The following is a 13740-nucleotide window of genomic DNA, read 5'->3' as shown; positions in this document are numbered from 1 at the left end:
TCCGGCGGCACCACCGCCTCACCTATTTCTGTTATACCAGCAGTGTTTAGCGCTGCTGTGTTCTGGTTTGAAGTATAGTAAGAGAGACATACTTTTCCGAGGCATTCCAACTTAGTCCTCAGGGGTAGAGGCGCATCTGTGGTCGAACTCAGGTAGGAATATCTAATCCTATCTGGGGTTGATTACAGATACGGCAGTAGTCACGTATCATCAAGTGGATTGCATGGTCGTCTGCTACTTCTATTTTATATAAAAAAAGAAAAACATATTTGTATAATTATGAAGGTCGATCAATATATTCACGCCACATATACACTAACGCCATCTATGATACTATTTATAAACTACGTATTGGTTATAATACCATCTGTTGTCAGATTTGACACATTTGACAACTTACCGCTAGGGATGTCGATTCCGAAAAAGATCGATTCTAATCAAAATGTAATAAATCGATTCAAATAAATAGAGGCCCAAAAATCGATTCACCATAAATCGATCTTCGATCTTTTCAGCCAAAATGGGCGAAGATAGCGAAAATAGTCATCAGGAGCAAACAAGTACCTATGTTGACCTATCAAGAAAATACGTTGCATAGTCGTTTCTTATTTTTCATGACATTAAAGTAATTCAACGATAATAAAACTATTATTAGGTAGAAATACTATATATTAGGTAGAAATCGGTGTCGCGGTGGTGCCGCCGGAGTCGAACCACAAAGGGTTCTACCACCTTCAAAAATAATCGATTAATCAAAAAGCATCGATTATTCGATCGATCTCAGATCGCCATCCCTACTTAACACTAAACTTTTAAGTTACAATGCTAACTTTCTAGAAAGTGACCGACAAAAACTTCAATTGAAAGAGAAAGTATATATAAAAGAAATCGTATGACTGTTTGTGCGTGTATAAAAGAATTGAAGTATTAAAAAGTTTGCACGCGAAATCTGAAAAGTTTTTTACGCAAAAATCTTTTTTTTGGGTTAATAAGAAATTGTAGCATAATAGCCTTTGTGGTTGAAACTCGGCCTCTTGGTCCGGAGGTTCAAGGTTCAAATCCCAGGCTCACTTGTTTTTTGAGAATTATGTGCGTATCATAAATTAATTATCTTTTAGGGTTCGATCCCCGGCCAGACAGATTTCTAAATGATAAATTTAGATTTCTGTTTCTGGGTCTGGGTGTTTGTGTATTGGTCTCTGTGTGTGTCCATAGCACCAACGATACAAGGAATCCTAGTGTGGGGCTGTGAGTGTAGAAAGCGTTTTTTGTTTTTTTATTTGTATGTTTTTATTCTATCATTCTTTCCTATTCCGTGTATTACCAATATTTCTATCCCTTACTTACTTCACGTACACTATCTGCTGATATGTTCAAAGATAATTTTCGAGTCGGTATGTATTACATTTGTATACCCCTACCTGTATTTCTTGCATCTGTATTGTTTTCTTTCAACAACTCTATGGTTGTCTGGAAGAGAACAATACAGATTCTTACAGAACAGACAGAACTTCCTTCTGAGGTATTCCCGGAGCGCTATGACATGGGGCTCTTAAAAAAGGTGTAAAAAGAGCTCTCCTTCAAAGCCGGCGATGCATTGGCGACTCCTCTGGTGTTGCAAATGTCCATAGGCGACGGTGACGGCTTTCCACCAGGTAGCCCGTCTGCCTCATCGTTTAGGTATAATTATAAAAAAAAAGAGATCGCTTTTAAGTGATAAGACCGCCTGTTGTACTTTTCATTATGTTTATGTACATTTTTCATGTATTAGTTGGTGAATAAAGCATTTTTGTATTTGTATTTGTATGACTTGTTTTAACCGTGGAGGAAAACATCGCAAGGAAACTTACCTGAGAGATCTTTAAAAAACTTGTCAAAGGTGTGAAGTCTACCAATTCGCACTTGGCCAGCGCGGTGGACTAAGACCTAAATTCCTCTCACTCTGAGGCAACCCAAGCCTAGTGGGACAGTAATGGTTTTGCCATTACTTAACAATATTTTTTATAATATAAGAGTAGCAGACGAACATGCAGTCCACCTGATGGTAAGTGGCTACTGTCGCCCATGGACATCTGTAATCAACCAGATAGGATTAGATATTTCTACCTGAGGTCGGCCACAGATGCGCCGCTACCCCTGAGGACTAAGCTGGAACGCCTCGGAAAAGTCTGTCTCCCTTACCACACTTCAAACCGGAACACAGCAGCGCCTAACACTACTGTTATTAGGTAGAAATAGGTGTGGCGGTGCTGCCGCCGGAGTCGAACCACAAACCACCTTCAATTTGATAAAAATAAAAATCACACACTTACAAAACAATTTACCTTACAAAATGACATTATTAAGGACAAGAATTTTATCTATATAAATATAACAACGACTAGCTTTTACCCGCAGCTGCGCTCGCAGTCAGAGGTTTGTATGTATCCCTCGGAAACAGTTCTTATTTTCGGGATAAAAGCTACCCTATGTCCTTTTCTGACCGCCTGACAACGTGTGTACAAAATTTCATGACAATCGGTTATGTAGTTAAGACGTGAAAGTGTGACAAACAAACACACATTCGCATTTATAATATTAGTTTGGTTTAGGATTCTATTTCTTTCTTCGTCTGTGATAAGTAGCAGTCTGTTCATTCGTTCATCTGTAAACTAGGATTCTATTTCTTTCTTTGTCTGTGATAAGTAGCAGTCTATTCATTCGTTCATCTGTAAACTAGGATTCTATTTCTTTCTTCGTATGTGATAAGTAGCAGTCTATTCATCGTTCATCTGTAAATAAGGATTCTATTTTTTTTCTTTGTATGTGATACTTTATACGTCTATTTATTCGTTCATCTGTAAATTAGGATTCTATTTCTTTCTGTGTATGTGATATTTTATCAGTCTATTCATTCGTTCATCTGTAAATTAGGATTCTATTTCTTTCTTCGTCTGTAATAAGTAGCAGTCTATTCATTCGTTGATCTGTAAATTAGGATTCTATTTCTTTCTTCGTCTGTTATACTTTAGCAGTCTATCTATTCGTTCATCTGCAAGTTAAATCGTCATTTGTATGATTTGAAACATTGCAAATAATCTAGTTAGTAGCTACTTAGCGGATGTGGCGAAACTTAGGAAACTGCGATTACTATTGCACATGTAGTGCGATTTATAAGCAATAGCGATTATTTAAATGCACATCAGTGCTGGATAAATTACCACATTTTATACAGGAAAAGTAGGAAAATCTGTTGAATGATTGCTCTCAGATCTGAATTTGGAACCCATCTTGAAGGTTCATTTTGAAGAACCCTTTGTGGTTCGACTCCGGCAGCACCACCGCCACACCTATTTCTGCCTAACAACAGCAGTGTAGCGCTGCTGTGGTCTAGTTTGAAGGGTGTGGTAAAGGGTAATACTTATTCGAGGCATTCTAGTTTAGTCCTTAGGGATACCAGCGCATTTGTGGACGACCTCAGGTAGGCATCTAATCTCATGTGGGGTTGATTAAAGATGTCCATGCGCGGTAGTAGCCACTTACCATCAGGTGGACTACATGCTCGTCTGCTACTCTTGTGTATGAAATACAAAGATCTTGCGTTTCGTTGGAAGGGTGGATGGATGCTGGACATCATGAGAGTATTTGTCGTCAACCCATTACTGTCCCACTGCTGGGCGGTATCCTCTCAGAATGAGAAGGATTAGGCCATAGTCCACCGCGCTGGACAAGTGCGTATTGGTAGACTTCATACCTTTGAGAACTTTTTTTAAGATCTCTTAGGTTTCCTTACGATGTTTTCCTTCGCCGTAAAGCAAATAATAATTAATTTTAAATACGCACATAATTTTAATAATTAGAGGTGCGTTCCTGGGATTTGAACTTCGGACCGCTCGCTCGAGAGGCCGAGTTTTATCCATTAGGCTATCATTATTGAAATAAATAAATAAATTGCTCATTTGGTTCAATTTAGCTTCTTTTTTTTTTTTTGTATAAAGTACCAAGTGACTAATAGGTACTTTATATTAATTACGATCTAGCCTAATTTATGACTAATGAGTAATTCTACGCTAACTTAAACTGCTAAATAATCATATAATGAAGGCGGCGTCGTGTAACACTGCACTTCTTTGTTTTAACACATAAGGGAGTAGACACGTTGTTCTTGTGTTCTATAATGTTCACTTATCACTATTTCACTAACACTACACTGTGTCATGGCACAAGCTCAAAGGGTTTAGTCCGTTTGAGTCTTCTCACTAGGTCCGTTGTATCGAGGAGCTGGATCGCCTCGATATTGACGTGATGATGAAGTCTTTTTTGATGACCTTCTGCATATGTACTGATTTAGCTTTTAAACATATAAATTTGTGTCGAATCGCTTTTCACATAGACCCAATCTTACAACACTAAAAAACCCCAATGACATGATATCTCGTTGTGGTAATGTAACTTATAATGTTTCCCAAGACTGACCATTCAAATGTTACTTTTGAACCGTCATCTGATCTCAGATCGCTCAATATTTTTTATTTTAGTAATGGAAGTAGCAAAATGGTCTAACTCTAGTTAAGTTGCTGATCCAATGGAATTACTTTTTAAACACAATTTTATTTAGTTACTAAAGTAATATAAACTTTATTTAGAGCACGAGCGGTTTTACAAATATGTGTGAACACTAAGATGTCTCCAAGGTGGTCTTAAGATGGTGGTAGAACCCTTTGAGGTTCGACTCCGGCGGCACCACCGCCACACCTATTTCTACCTAATAACAGCAGTGTTAGGCGCTGCTGTGTTCCGGTTTGAAGGGTGTGGGTTTTCCTAGACGTTCCAGCTTAGTCCTCAGGGGTAGCGGCGCATCTGTGGCGACCTCAAGTAGGAATATCTAATCCTATCTGGAGTTGATTACAGATGTCCATGGGCGACAGTAGCCACTTACCATCAGGTGGACTGCATGCTCGTCTGCACTCCTACGTTCTCTAACACCTATCTTTCTCACTAAAGATGCATTGTATCTTTACACATAATGTTTCCTATTCCACTCTTTACGCTAACATAACTCTCTTCTTTTTTAAATTACAAATTCTTTTTAGGATTGGATTTTTGTCTGTTCTGACTAATCTCTGAAATGGCTGGACCGATTTTGATGAGACTTTTATTAGCAGGTAGCTGATATAATAAGGAATATATCCTTCTTCTCCATAACGAAACACCTTGTGAAGTGGTAGTTTGACATTCAAAGAGTGCTCTGTAAAGAACCTATTTTGAATAAAAAAATTTGATTTGATTTGATTTGAATAACTTAGGCTACTTATATTTAAGAACTAACTTTTTTGTTTATGATATTGTTAGATTTCTTTTTAACGCGGGTGAAGCCGCGGGGCACAGCTAGTTATAAAAGCATACATAAGTGAGAAACACGTGTAAATTTTATAAGACAAGAAACGCCGGTCATCCGGTCAGTCAATTAGACAGATAGATTTAATTACACTAAATAGTCCGACCTTGATGAATGACTTGTCTTTTGCTATTTAAGGTCACATAGGAGACAGAATGATTTTAGAGTTCCGTAGAGAAAAGGTAAAAACCAAATCTTATTGATGAGACTCCGCTGTCTATCTGTCCGTCTGTCTATCTGTCCGTCTATCACAGGGCTATATCTCTTGAACCGCAATAGATAGACATTTTTTTTTCAGTGTATCGCAGTGGATGCTATAACAATGAATACTAAAAATAAATAAATTAGGCAAATGCGACTCAAAGTGACATACAGAGGGTTCCGTACTTAACACCATTTTTTTATTGATGTGAAACATCTATAACCGCACGTAAAACCGATTTCTGGCGTGGCGACGCGTGCCGTGGCGACGCCACGCTATGCGATGGTATATATATACAGTCTATATGCAGTAGTGTGTACGGTGTGGCGACGCGTCGCCATGCGCAATCGTAATATTTTATTTTATCATTATGACATATTTAGTTCCTATCACAATACATTCTTTTCTGCATATTACTTTTACAAAATAATGTCGATGTTTCACATCTGCCAGGCGTCCGTCCCGTGACGGCTCACATTTTTTATTTTTTTATTTTCATTTTTTTTTTTATTTTTAGTGTTTGTTTTTATTGTACCACAGTATTTAATGCATTGTGAAGATTTGAACTGTCTACCTACCACAGTTCAAAAGGATATAGCGAAAATCGTCGAAAAATATGACGCTGTATGGCGACCTCCATTAATTTTCAAGCTATTCTTATATTAAATACTTGTTGTTATAGCGGCTACATATTCTATAAAAAAATCAAGTGCCTATCTATTACGGTTCCAGAGATAGAGCCCTGGGACAGACGGACAGACGGAGTCTTAGTAATAAGGTTTCGTTTTTACTTTGAGTACGTAAAAAGTATGTTGGTTTTGTATCAAAATAATAAGTTATGTATTATCTTTAATCTGCCAGTGTTAACTTGTAATTTAGTCTGTGCCGCAGACCGTCTATACTCTATTTATTTATTTATTTATTCTTTATGAACCTTACAGAAATGTAAAGGCACAAAGGCGGACTTAATGCTATATAGCATTCTCTGCCAGTCAACCTTTATGACTCTACTATGACTATGACTATTATTTTCTCTCTATGACTTTACTTTTTGTACAATTCTCTCCTTGAATAAATCTCTTCTGCTGTCACAGTTTGAAATATTAAGTCGTTTTATTTTAAAGTAGATACCTAATTATAATGTTTTAGTCATGTATTTATTTTTGTACATTATATAATAATCGTAATTTATATTCAGGACCATAATGCACTTTTATATTACCCATTTTACATAAATAAACGCATCATTATATTTTTCCTTAACGAGGAAAAAACTATGAATCAGCTGTGCAATACCTTAATGCTGTGTTATACCACGAGCGAGTAACTACAAGCGAGTAGACTGCGGAGGGTTATGTAATGTTCAAATTTTCACAATGCTTTTACTTGAATGGATAGTATAATAAACAATACTACGAATACTACGAAGGTGGTAGAACCCTTTGTAGTTCGACTCCGGCACCACCGCCACATCTATTACTGTCTAATAACAGCAGTGTTAGGCGCTGCTGTGTTCCGTTTTGCAGGGTGTGGTAGGGGAGACATACTTTTCCAAGGCGTTCCAGCTTAGTCCTCAGGGGTGGCGGTCCATGGGCATATTATAAAAAAAAATACTAAAAATAAAAAAATATGAAAATTTTGGTGGTACGAATCCTCAACGTGCGAGTTTGACTTGCACTTGGCTATTTTTTTATTTATTATTTTTGTGTAAAAAAAATATTACTTTATTCTTTAAAAAAACGCCTGCTTAACATAGGTATAGCAATGATGTAATAATAATAATACTAAATCTATTAAAACTCGCTTCCTCGCTGCTCGCCGACGATAAGACAAGTGGTTAACCCAAATATGCAACTTTCGACAATGTTTTCGAAAACCGGTTTCCAAAAGACAAAGACGCCGTTATTTTTGAGAATTTTTAACAGAATGACTTGCAAAATTTTTCCTTGCAAAATTCTACTTAAAATTACGTAAGGAGAGCTATATTACTGAGGAAGTAGGTAATCAGACCGTTGTCCCTGTAGTTCCGGGACCTGTATAGGGTTACGGTATCTCCTGCCTGTCGTAAGGGGCGACTAGAAAGGGTCGGTGTTGCGGGTGGCGAGAGTGGGAGCTCGAAACCCGGCCAGCGACCAACCTGCTGCTCCCTGCAACCAACGTGTTGCTCCCACAGTACCGGGTACCTTTTGAAGGTTTCCCCCTAGAAAAGAAAAAAAAGGACCGTAATTGAACCGTTTTTAAGTGACTTCGGAGAGTAATGTTTTCTTGTGCGTATGTACAAGTATGTAGCATATGTACCTTAGATGAATCCAAAGACAAAATCAAATGTTTAAATCCGTTATGCCGTTTGGGTTGGCGTGCCAAAAAATAAGAAATACATAGACACATACATATATACACTCAAAAAACATTACCCTCCGCAGTCGGATATAAATGAGACGAGATGTGACGTAACAGAATGTAACCAAACGAGATACAATACGGTACGTGATGAAGTGACGAGGCGAGGCATAATGAAACGAAATTAATCGAAATAACATACAATACGGTACGTAATATAATGACAGATTGTAACGAAACGAAATGAAACGAAACGAGATACAATATGGTACGTGAAGATGTAACGAGACAGGTCGTAACGAAACGCAATGAAACCAAACGAGATGCAATACGGTACGTGATGATGTAACAAGATGTGACGTAACAAAACGAAACTAACCGAGATACAATACGGTGCGTGATACGATGTGATGAGATGTAACAAAACGAGATGAGATGCTAATATAAGTTTTGTTCTTGCAGGTCGCCTGGCAGTGGTTATGTTCAGCATCTTCACGGTGGCAGTCGGCATCATCCTCTCGTTCGTGCCGTGGTTAGACTACATTATATTTAGGGTGAGTTAATCATCCCTTAATTTAATTTTTCTACACATCCCTAAGGTTGACTGGGAGAAAATGCTATTTAGCATTAAGTCCGCCTTTTGCACCACACTGTTTTAACATGGTCAATAAAGAGTAAATAAATAAATAAATAAAATAAATAATTTAATGATGAAAAATAATACATAAGAAGTGGTAGATCTAGTTATAGATCTACCTTTTGTGGTTCCTCTCCGGCAACACCGCCACACCTATTTCTGCCTAACAGCTGTGGCAAGAGCTGCTGTGTTCTGGTTTGAAGGGTGTGGTAAAGGAGACGTAATTATCCGAGCCGACTGCGTCCAACCTTATAATATCTAGGATTGATTAGTACTAGATGCATAGGCATAGATGCCCTTGGACGGCAGTACCTACCATCAAGTGGGCTGACTACTCATTTCTACCGGACCGACTTGATGACTCGCGTCGCATCTAGGGTTCCAGGTTCGATCCCCGGCCAGACAAACATCTGTATGATGAATTTGGATAACTTCTGGGTCTGGGTGTTTGTGTATTCGTCTTTGTGTATGTCCATGACACAGGGAATCCTCGTGTGAAGCTGTGGGCGTAGTAACCGTCTTCACTATTATAATCTGATGGCAGGAATTGAAGCTTTGGAACGGGTCACTCAGCTACAGCTACTGGCAGAAGCCTGGCGTCATCAGGCTGACCAAGGTCTACATCTTCAACGTGACTAATCCTCAGGGGTTCCTGGAGAACGGAGAGAAACCTAAGTTGGTGGAAGTTGGACCCTTTGTTTATAGGTAGGTAAAAACACTTTTGGAATGTTTTTATGTATCCCTGGGAAAGGTATTGTGGGATAAAAGTACCCTAAATCCTTTTCTGAACCCCTGACAACGTGTGTACAAAATTTCACGACAATCGGTTACGTAGTTAAGGCGTGAAAGTGTAACAAACAAACACACACATTTGCATTTATAATGTTAGGTATATTGAACATGAATCTATCCGAAAAAAGATTTTAATCTACTATAAAATTAACTTTATGTAAAAAAGCTTATAATATAAATCAGTATTTAAATGATAAATCCGCATGGTATGACAACTCCAGCTCCAAAATCAATAATTAATTATATGTACCACTCATAGATTAGTAAAGATACTTCGCCGCCTTGAAATTGAATGAAACCACAAACGGCTTATTAATAAGTTCTTTTTTTGAATTCTTGACCCATAAAAACATTTTGAGAGAAAATTTACAAATAAATAACTAATAATGCGTAATTTACATAATAAATAAATAATTATTTCAAATATTTTAGGGACATTTTGGCACGGAGACGTGGCAAAACTTTTTTACGCAACTATTTCAATTCTCAAAACTGGGTACATTTTATTGTTAAGAGTGAGTAATCTTTGCTAATCTATGGTACCACTATGTAAAATTGTATATTATTTACCCTTTAAAAGATGCATATTTACACACGTATGGAGTTTCTTGCGCCGCATTCTCCATAGCGAAACACCTTCCGAAGCGGTGGTAGTTTGTTAACTTTCAAAAAGTATTCTATATGAATCAATTTTGAATAAATGAGATTTGAATTTGAATTTGGACTTTATTTAGGGCGGTTAGAAAAAAGATCGGATTTTATTTTTAACGTAGGACGGATTTGCGCGCTGATGTAACACATATTATATTTGTAGTATCTCTACGTAATAACAGCAATGTTAAGCGCTGCTGCGTTCCGGTTTTTAAAGTGCTAAGATACATACCTACGCGAGACGTTCCAACTTAGCCCTCAAAAGTAGCGACGGATCTGTGGCTGACCACAGGATTCTTCTTATCTGGGGTTGATTACAGATATCTATGGCAGTAGCCATTTATCATCAGGACTGCATGCACATTTTATTTACTTTAGAACGACAAAAAAAGTGCAAAAAGAGCTCTCCTTCAAATCCGGCGATGCATTGGCGACTCCTCTGGTGTTGCAAATGTCCATAGGCGACGGTGACTGCTTTCCATCAGCAGGGTAACACGTCTACTTAACCATTAGGTTAAACAGTAAAAAATAAAAAAAAGTAGCAGACTAGCATGCAGTCCACCTGATGGCAAGTGGCTACTGCCGCTTATGGACATCTGTAATCAACCCCAGATTCGATAAGTTGATTATTGCTGTTTTTAGACAGAAATAATGTGATGATGGTAAAATGTGGTGATTGCGCCGCTGGAGTCGAAACACAGTGTGTTCTACCACCTTCAAAGTCTGATCAGTTGGATTTTACGCTAGTTAGCTATATAACAAAACATAGAAAATACAATATCAAAAGGAAATATCAGACAAGTATAAAGGAGTTCCCCGTACATAATAGGTATATAAGTAAGTATATAATTAAATCAGTTGTCTTGTCCTCATGTATTAAGCTTGTGATGTCTTATGCACGCAACGATGTGTGTAATATGAACTATCTATATATATAAACAAATGAGAGTGTCTGTCTGAAAAGAAACTAAAACGAGTCCATACGTTTCTGGGTCCCAAATGTTACAAAATAATAAATATAGTTTAAAAAACTAAAATAACACGCTTTTATGATAAAATCAACAAAAAAATACGTGTGGCACTCGGAGACTGCCGCGGTAAAGCTATTGCATAGCATTTTTTATCAACTTATGCAATTACAATTATATATTTATTTTATTTATGCAGTATGCAAAGAGTCATTAACCCAACTGGCGTGTGCGCCCCGGGGCGCACAGATCGCTACTAAAAAGTATCACCGCTGTGCCGGTCGGAGTGGGGGGTGTTAGGTTTTTTCGTTACGGAATTTCTGGATTCGGTCTCCACGCTCAAGGCCCGCGATAAAAGCTATGCAATAGCTTAAAAGCAAAAAAAATCTTCAATCTAGGAATCAATTAAGGAACAGTAAATTGTATAATTGTGAAAAAAGCGTGGGGTTCTACATTTCTCAGGTTCGAAAAGCGCCCCACACTTTTTCCACCTATACTATTTACTGTTCCTTAATTGATTCCTAGATTGAAGATTATTTTTTGCTTTTTAGTTGAATTTATCATAAAAGCGTGTTTTTTTAGTTTTTTAAACTATATTTATTTTATTGATTTTTAGTATTTGTTGTACCAACCACCATAATGCATCGTTTGTAAAAAATCAAGTGTCATATATTAGTCATATAGTAGTTATAAGTAATTATTGTCCAGTTTACTTATTGTTGTTTTATTATGAGATTATATTGCATAGTTCAGGCAGCGTACGCAAAATAAGTAACTTTTCTGAAATATCTTACGGAACCCTATTTTTTTCTAAAATAAAATATAGCCTATGTTACTCGTGGATAATGTAGCTTTCGAATGGTGAAAGAATTTTTAAAATCGGTCCAGTACTTTCGGAGCCTATTCATTTCAAACAAACAAAAAATCAAACCTTTCCTCTTTATAATGTTATAATATATATTATAAGTAATAAGTATAGATTATGATTCGTGTGTATGCTGCATTTATTTACATATAGTGCAATGGTTTTCTTCTGTTTAATTTTCTAATCGATTGTTTAACAGCTAATCGATTATGTCATGAAAAACATTTTTTTATATTTCTCCAGTTCTAGATTGAGAAATATATAAAAAGTACCCATTTTTTTAGACTATATCTCAACTTGTTACATTTTGGCCCACTATGTTCATTCTCATTTCCTAGTAAAAAAATATTTTATTAAACTGGACAATATGCGTGTGAAAAAAATTAATACACTCACGTTATATCTACAGACATATAACGTATCAGACACGGGATGTGCCAAACGAAACTCCGGCGGCACCGCCACACCTATTTCTGTTATAACAGCAGTGTTAAGCGCTGCTGTGTTCTGGTGTGGCAAGAGAGACATATTTTCCGAGGCGTTCCAGCTTAGTCTTCAGGGGTAAAGCATCTATTGTAGCCAAAGTTGTAGTTGTAGTTGTTGTATCTGTTGTTGTAGGAGTAGCCATTTAATATCAGGTGGACTGCATGCTCGTAACAAAACCAAAATCAAAAAACCACACATACAGTACTGTAGGAAAACTCGTATACATGGGGAAAAACATCCAAATAAAATCACGAAACCCAAAAAGATCGCCTTATATAATAAGTAGACCATTTAAATACATTTTTTGTTTCACATGACATTAGGGAAGTCTAAGAACTCATAAATTAGTGTTGACAGTTTTCCTGTAACGTGGATGAGAAATTAAACAGACTCCTAACACGAATCTGTTATTTTTGACACATTTTTTTACAGTATAGGAATATCAAATAAGCATGCTATCTACGTGATGGTTAGTGCCTCCTGCCGTCCATGGACATTTGTAATCAAACCCCGATAAGATAAGATTCCTACCTGAGGTCGGCCAGAGATGCGCTGCTACCCCTCGGAAAAGTATATTTCCCTTACCACACCCTTCAAATCCAAACACAGCAATACTTTACTCTGCTGTTCAGGGCCGGATTTAGAGGTCTAGAGGCCTGGGGGCAACAAAGGATGAAGGCCCCAAATTATTTTCCGAATAAAATGAACTATTTTTCAGTTGAGTTTTTCAATAAATATTTTATTGTGAAACGCAGGTAGATTCTTCTAGTATTCATGTTTGTACAAAGTACTGTAGATAAAGGTAAAACAGCGAAAAAAAATATCAAAGGAAAAGATATTTTTTTTTACTAGTGTTTACTACTTAGTCGGAATTTAAAAAAAAATCCGACGTTTATTTGCCGCCCCGGTTGCCCTCCCTTAAATCCGGCCCTGCTACTGTTATAGTTTTATGAATGTTTATACCTAAACATGATGATTCTTCTCGATAACTCAGCTCCTATTCCGTCTTTACACTAAGGGGTTCGTGGCCAGGGCCCCGGTCATAAGAGGGGCCCCGAAAAGACAATATATTCGCTTACCGACACCCTAGATTTACGATCTATATTTTGATTGATCATTCAATCGTTGTGTTTTAAGTTTTACTTTTTATCAAAATCGGCCTCGTAATTCCTTTCAGCATTTTAAAAATAACTCTATAAAATGGTTGATATAATTATGTCGTAAATTAGAAGTCTATTTTTTTACTAAGTCTACGTCAACCAACTCAGGCTTGAAGAAGCAATCACAATACAATATTACTTTACTAAAGTGTGACAATATCGTAAATAACATCTTATTTATCTTAACTGAGATTTTATTTGTATTACTCATGTCTCGTATTTTAACTCGATTTGTGGAAGGTAATGTTTATCTAGCGTATGT

At 37.0% G+C, this 13740-nt stretch overlaps 1 protein-coding gene across 1 annotated transcript in view; it reads left to right on the top strand.

Annotated features, from left to right (window-relative positions):
* The window catches only part of dsb (scavenger receptor class B member debris buster), a 120849-nt gene that overhangs the window by 97121 nt on the left and 9988 nt on the right, over positions 1-13740 (top strand). The window contains exons 3-4 of the mRNA XM_073092336.1: positions 8382-8473; positions 9101-9261. Of these exons, the coding sequence (XP_072948437.1) occupies positions 8382-8473; positions 9101-9261 (253 nt within the window). The remainder of the gene's footprint in view (positions 1-8381; positions 8474-9100; positions 9262-13740) is intronic.

The sequence above is a fragment of the Epargyreus clarus genome, unplaced genomic scaffold (assembly GCF_041222505.1).
Source record: "Epargyreus clarus isolate Ecla_fem2 unplaced genomic scaffold, WU_Ecla_fem_2.2 ptg000036l, whole genome shotgun sequence".
NCBI lineage: Eukaryota > Metazoa > Arthropoda > Insecta > Lepidoptera > Hesperiidae > Epargyreus > Epargyreus clarus.
Note: the sequence above shows the minus strand (reverse complement) of the source record. Positions and strands in the feature narration are given on the sequence as shown.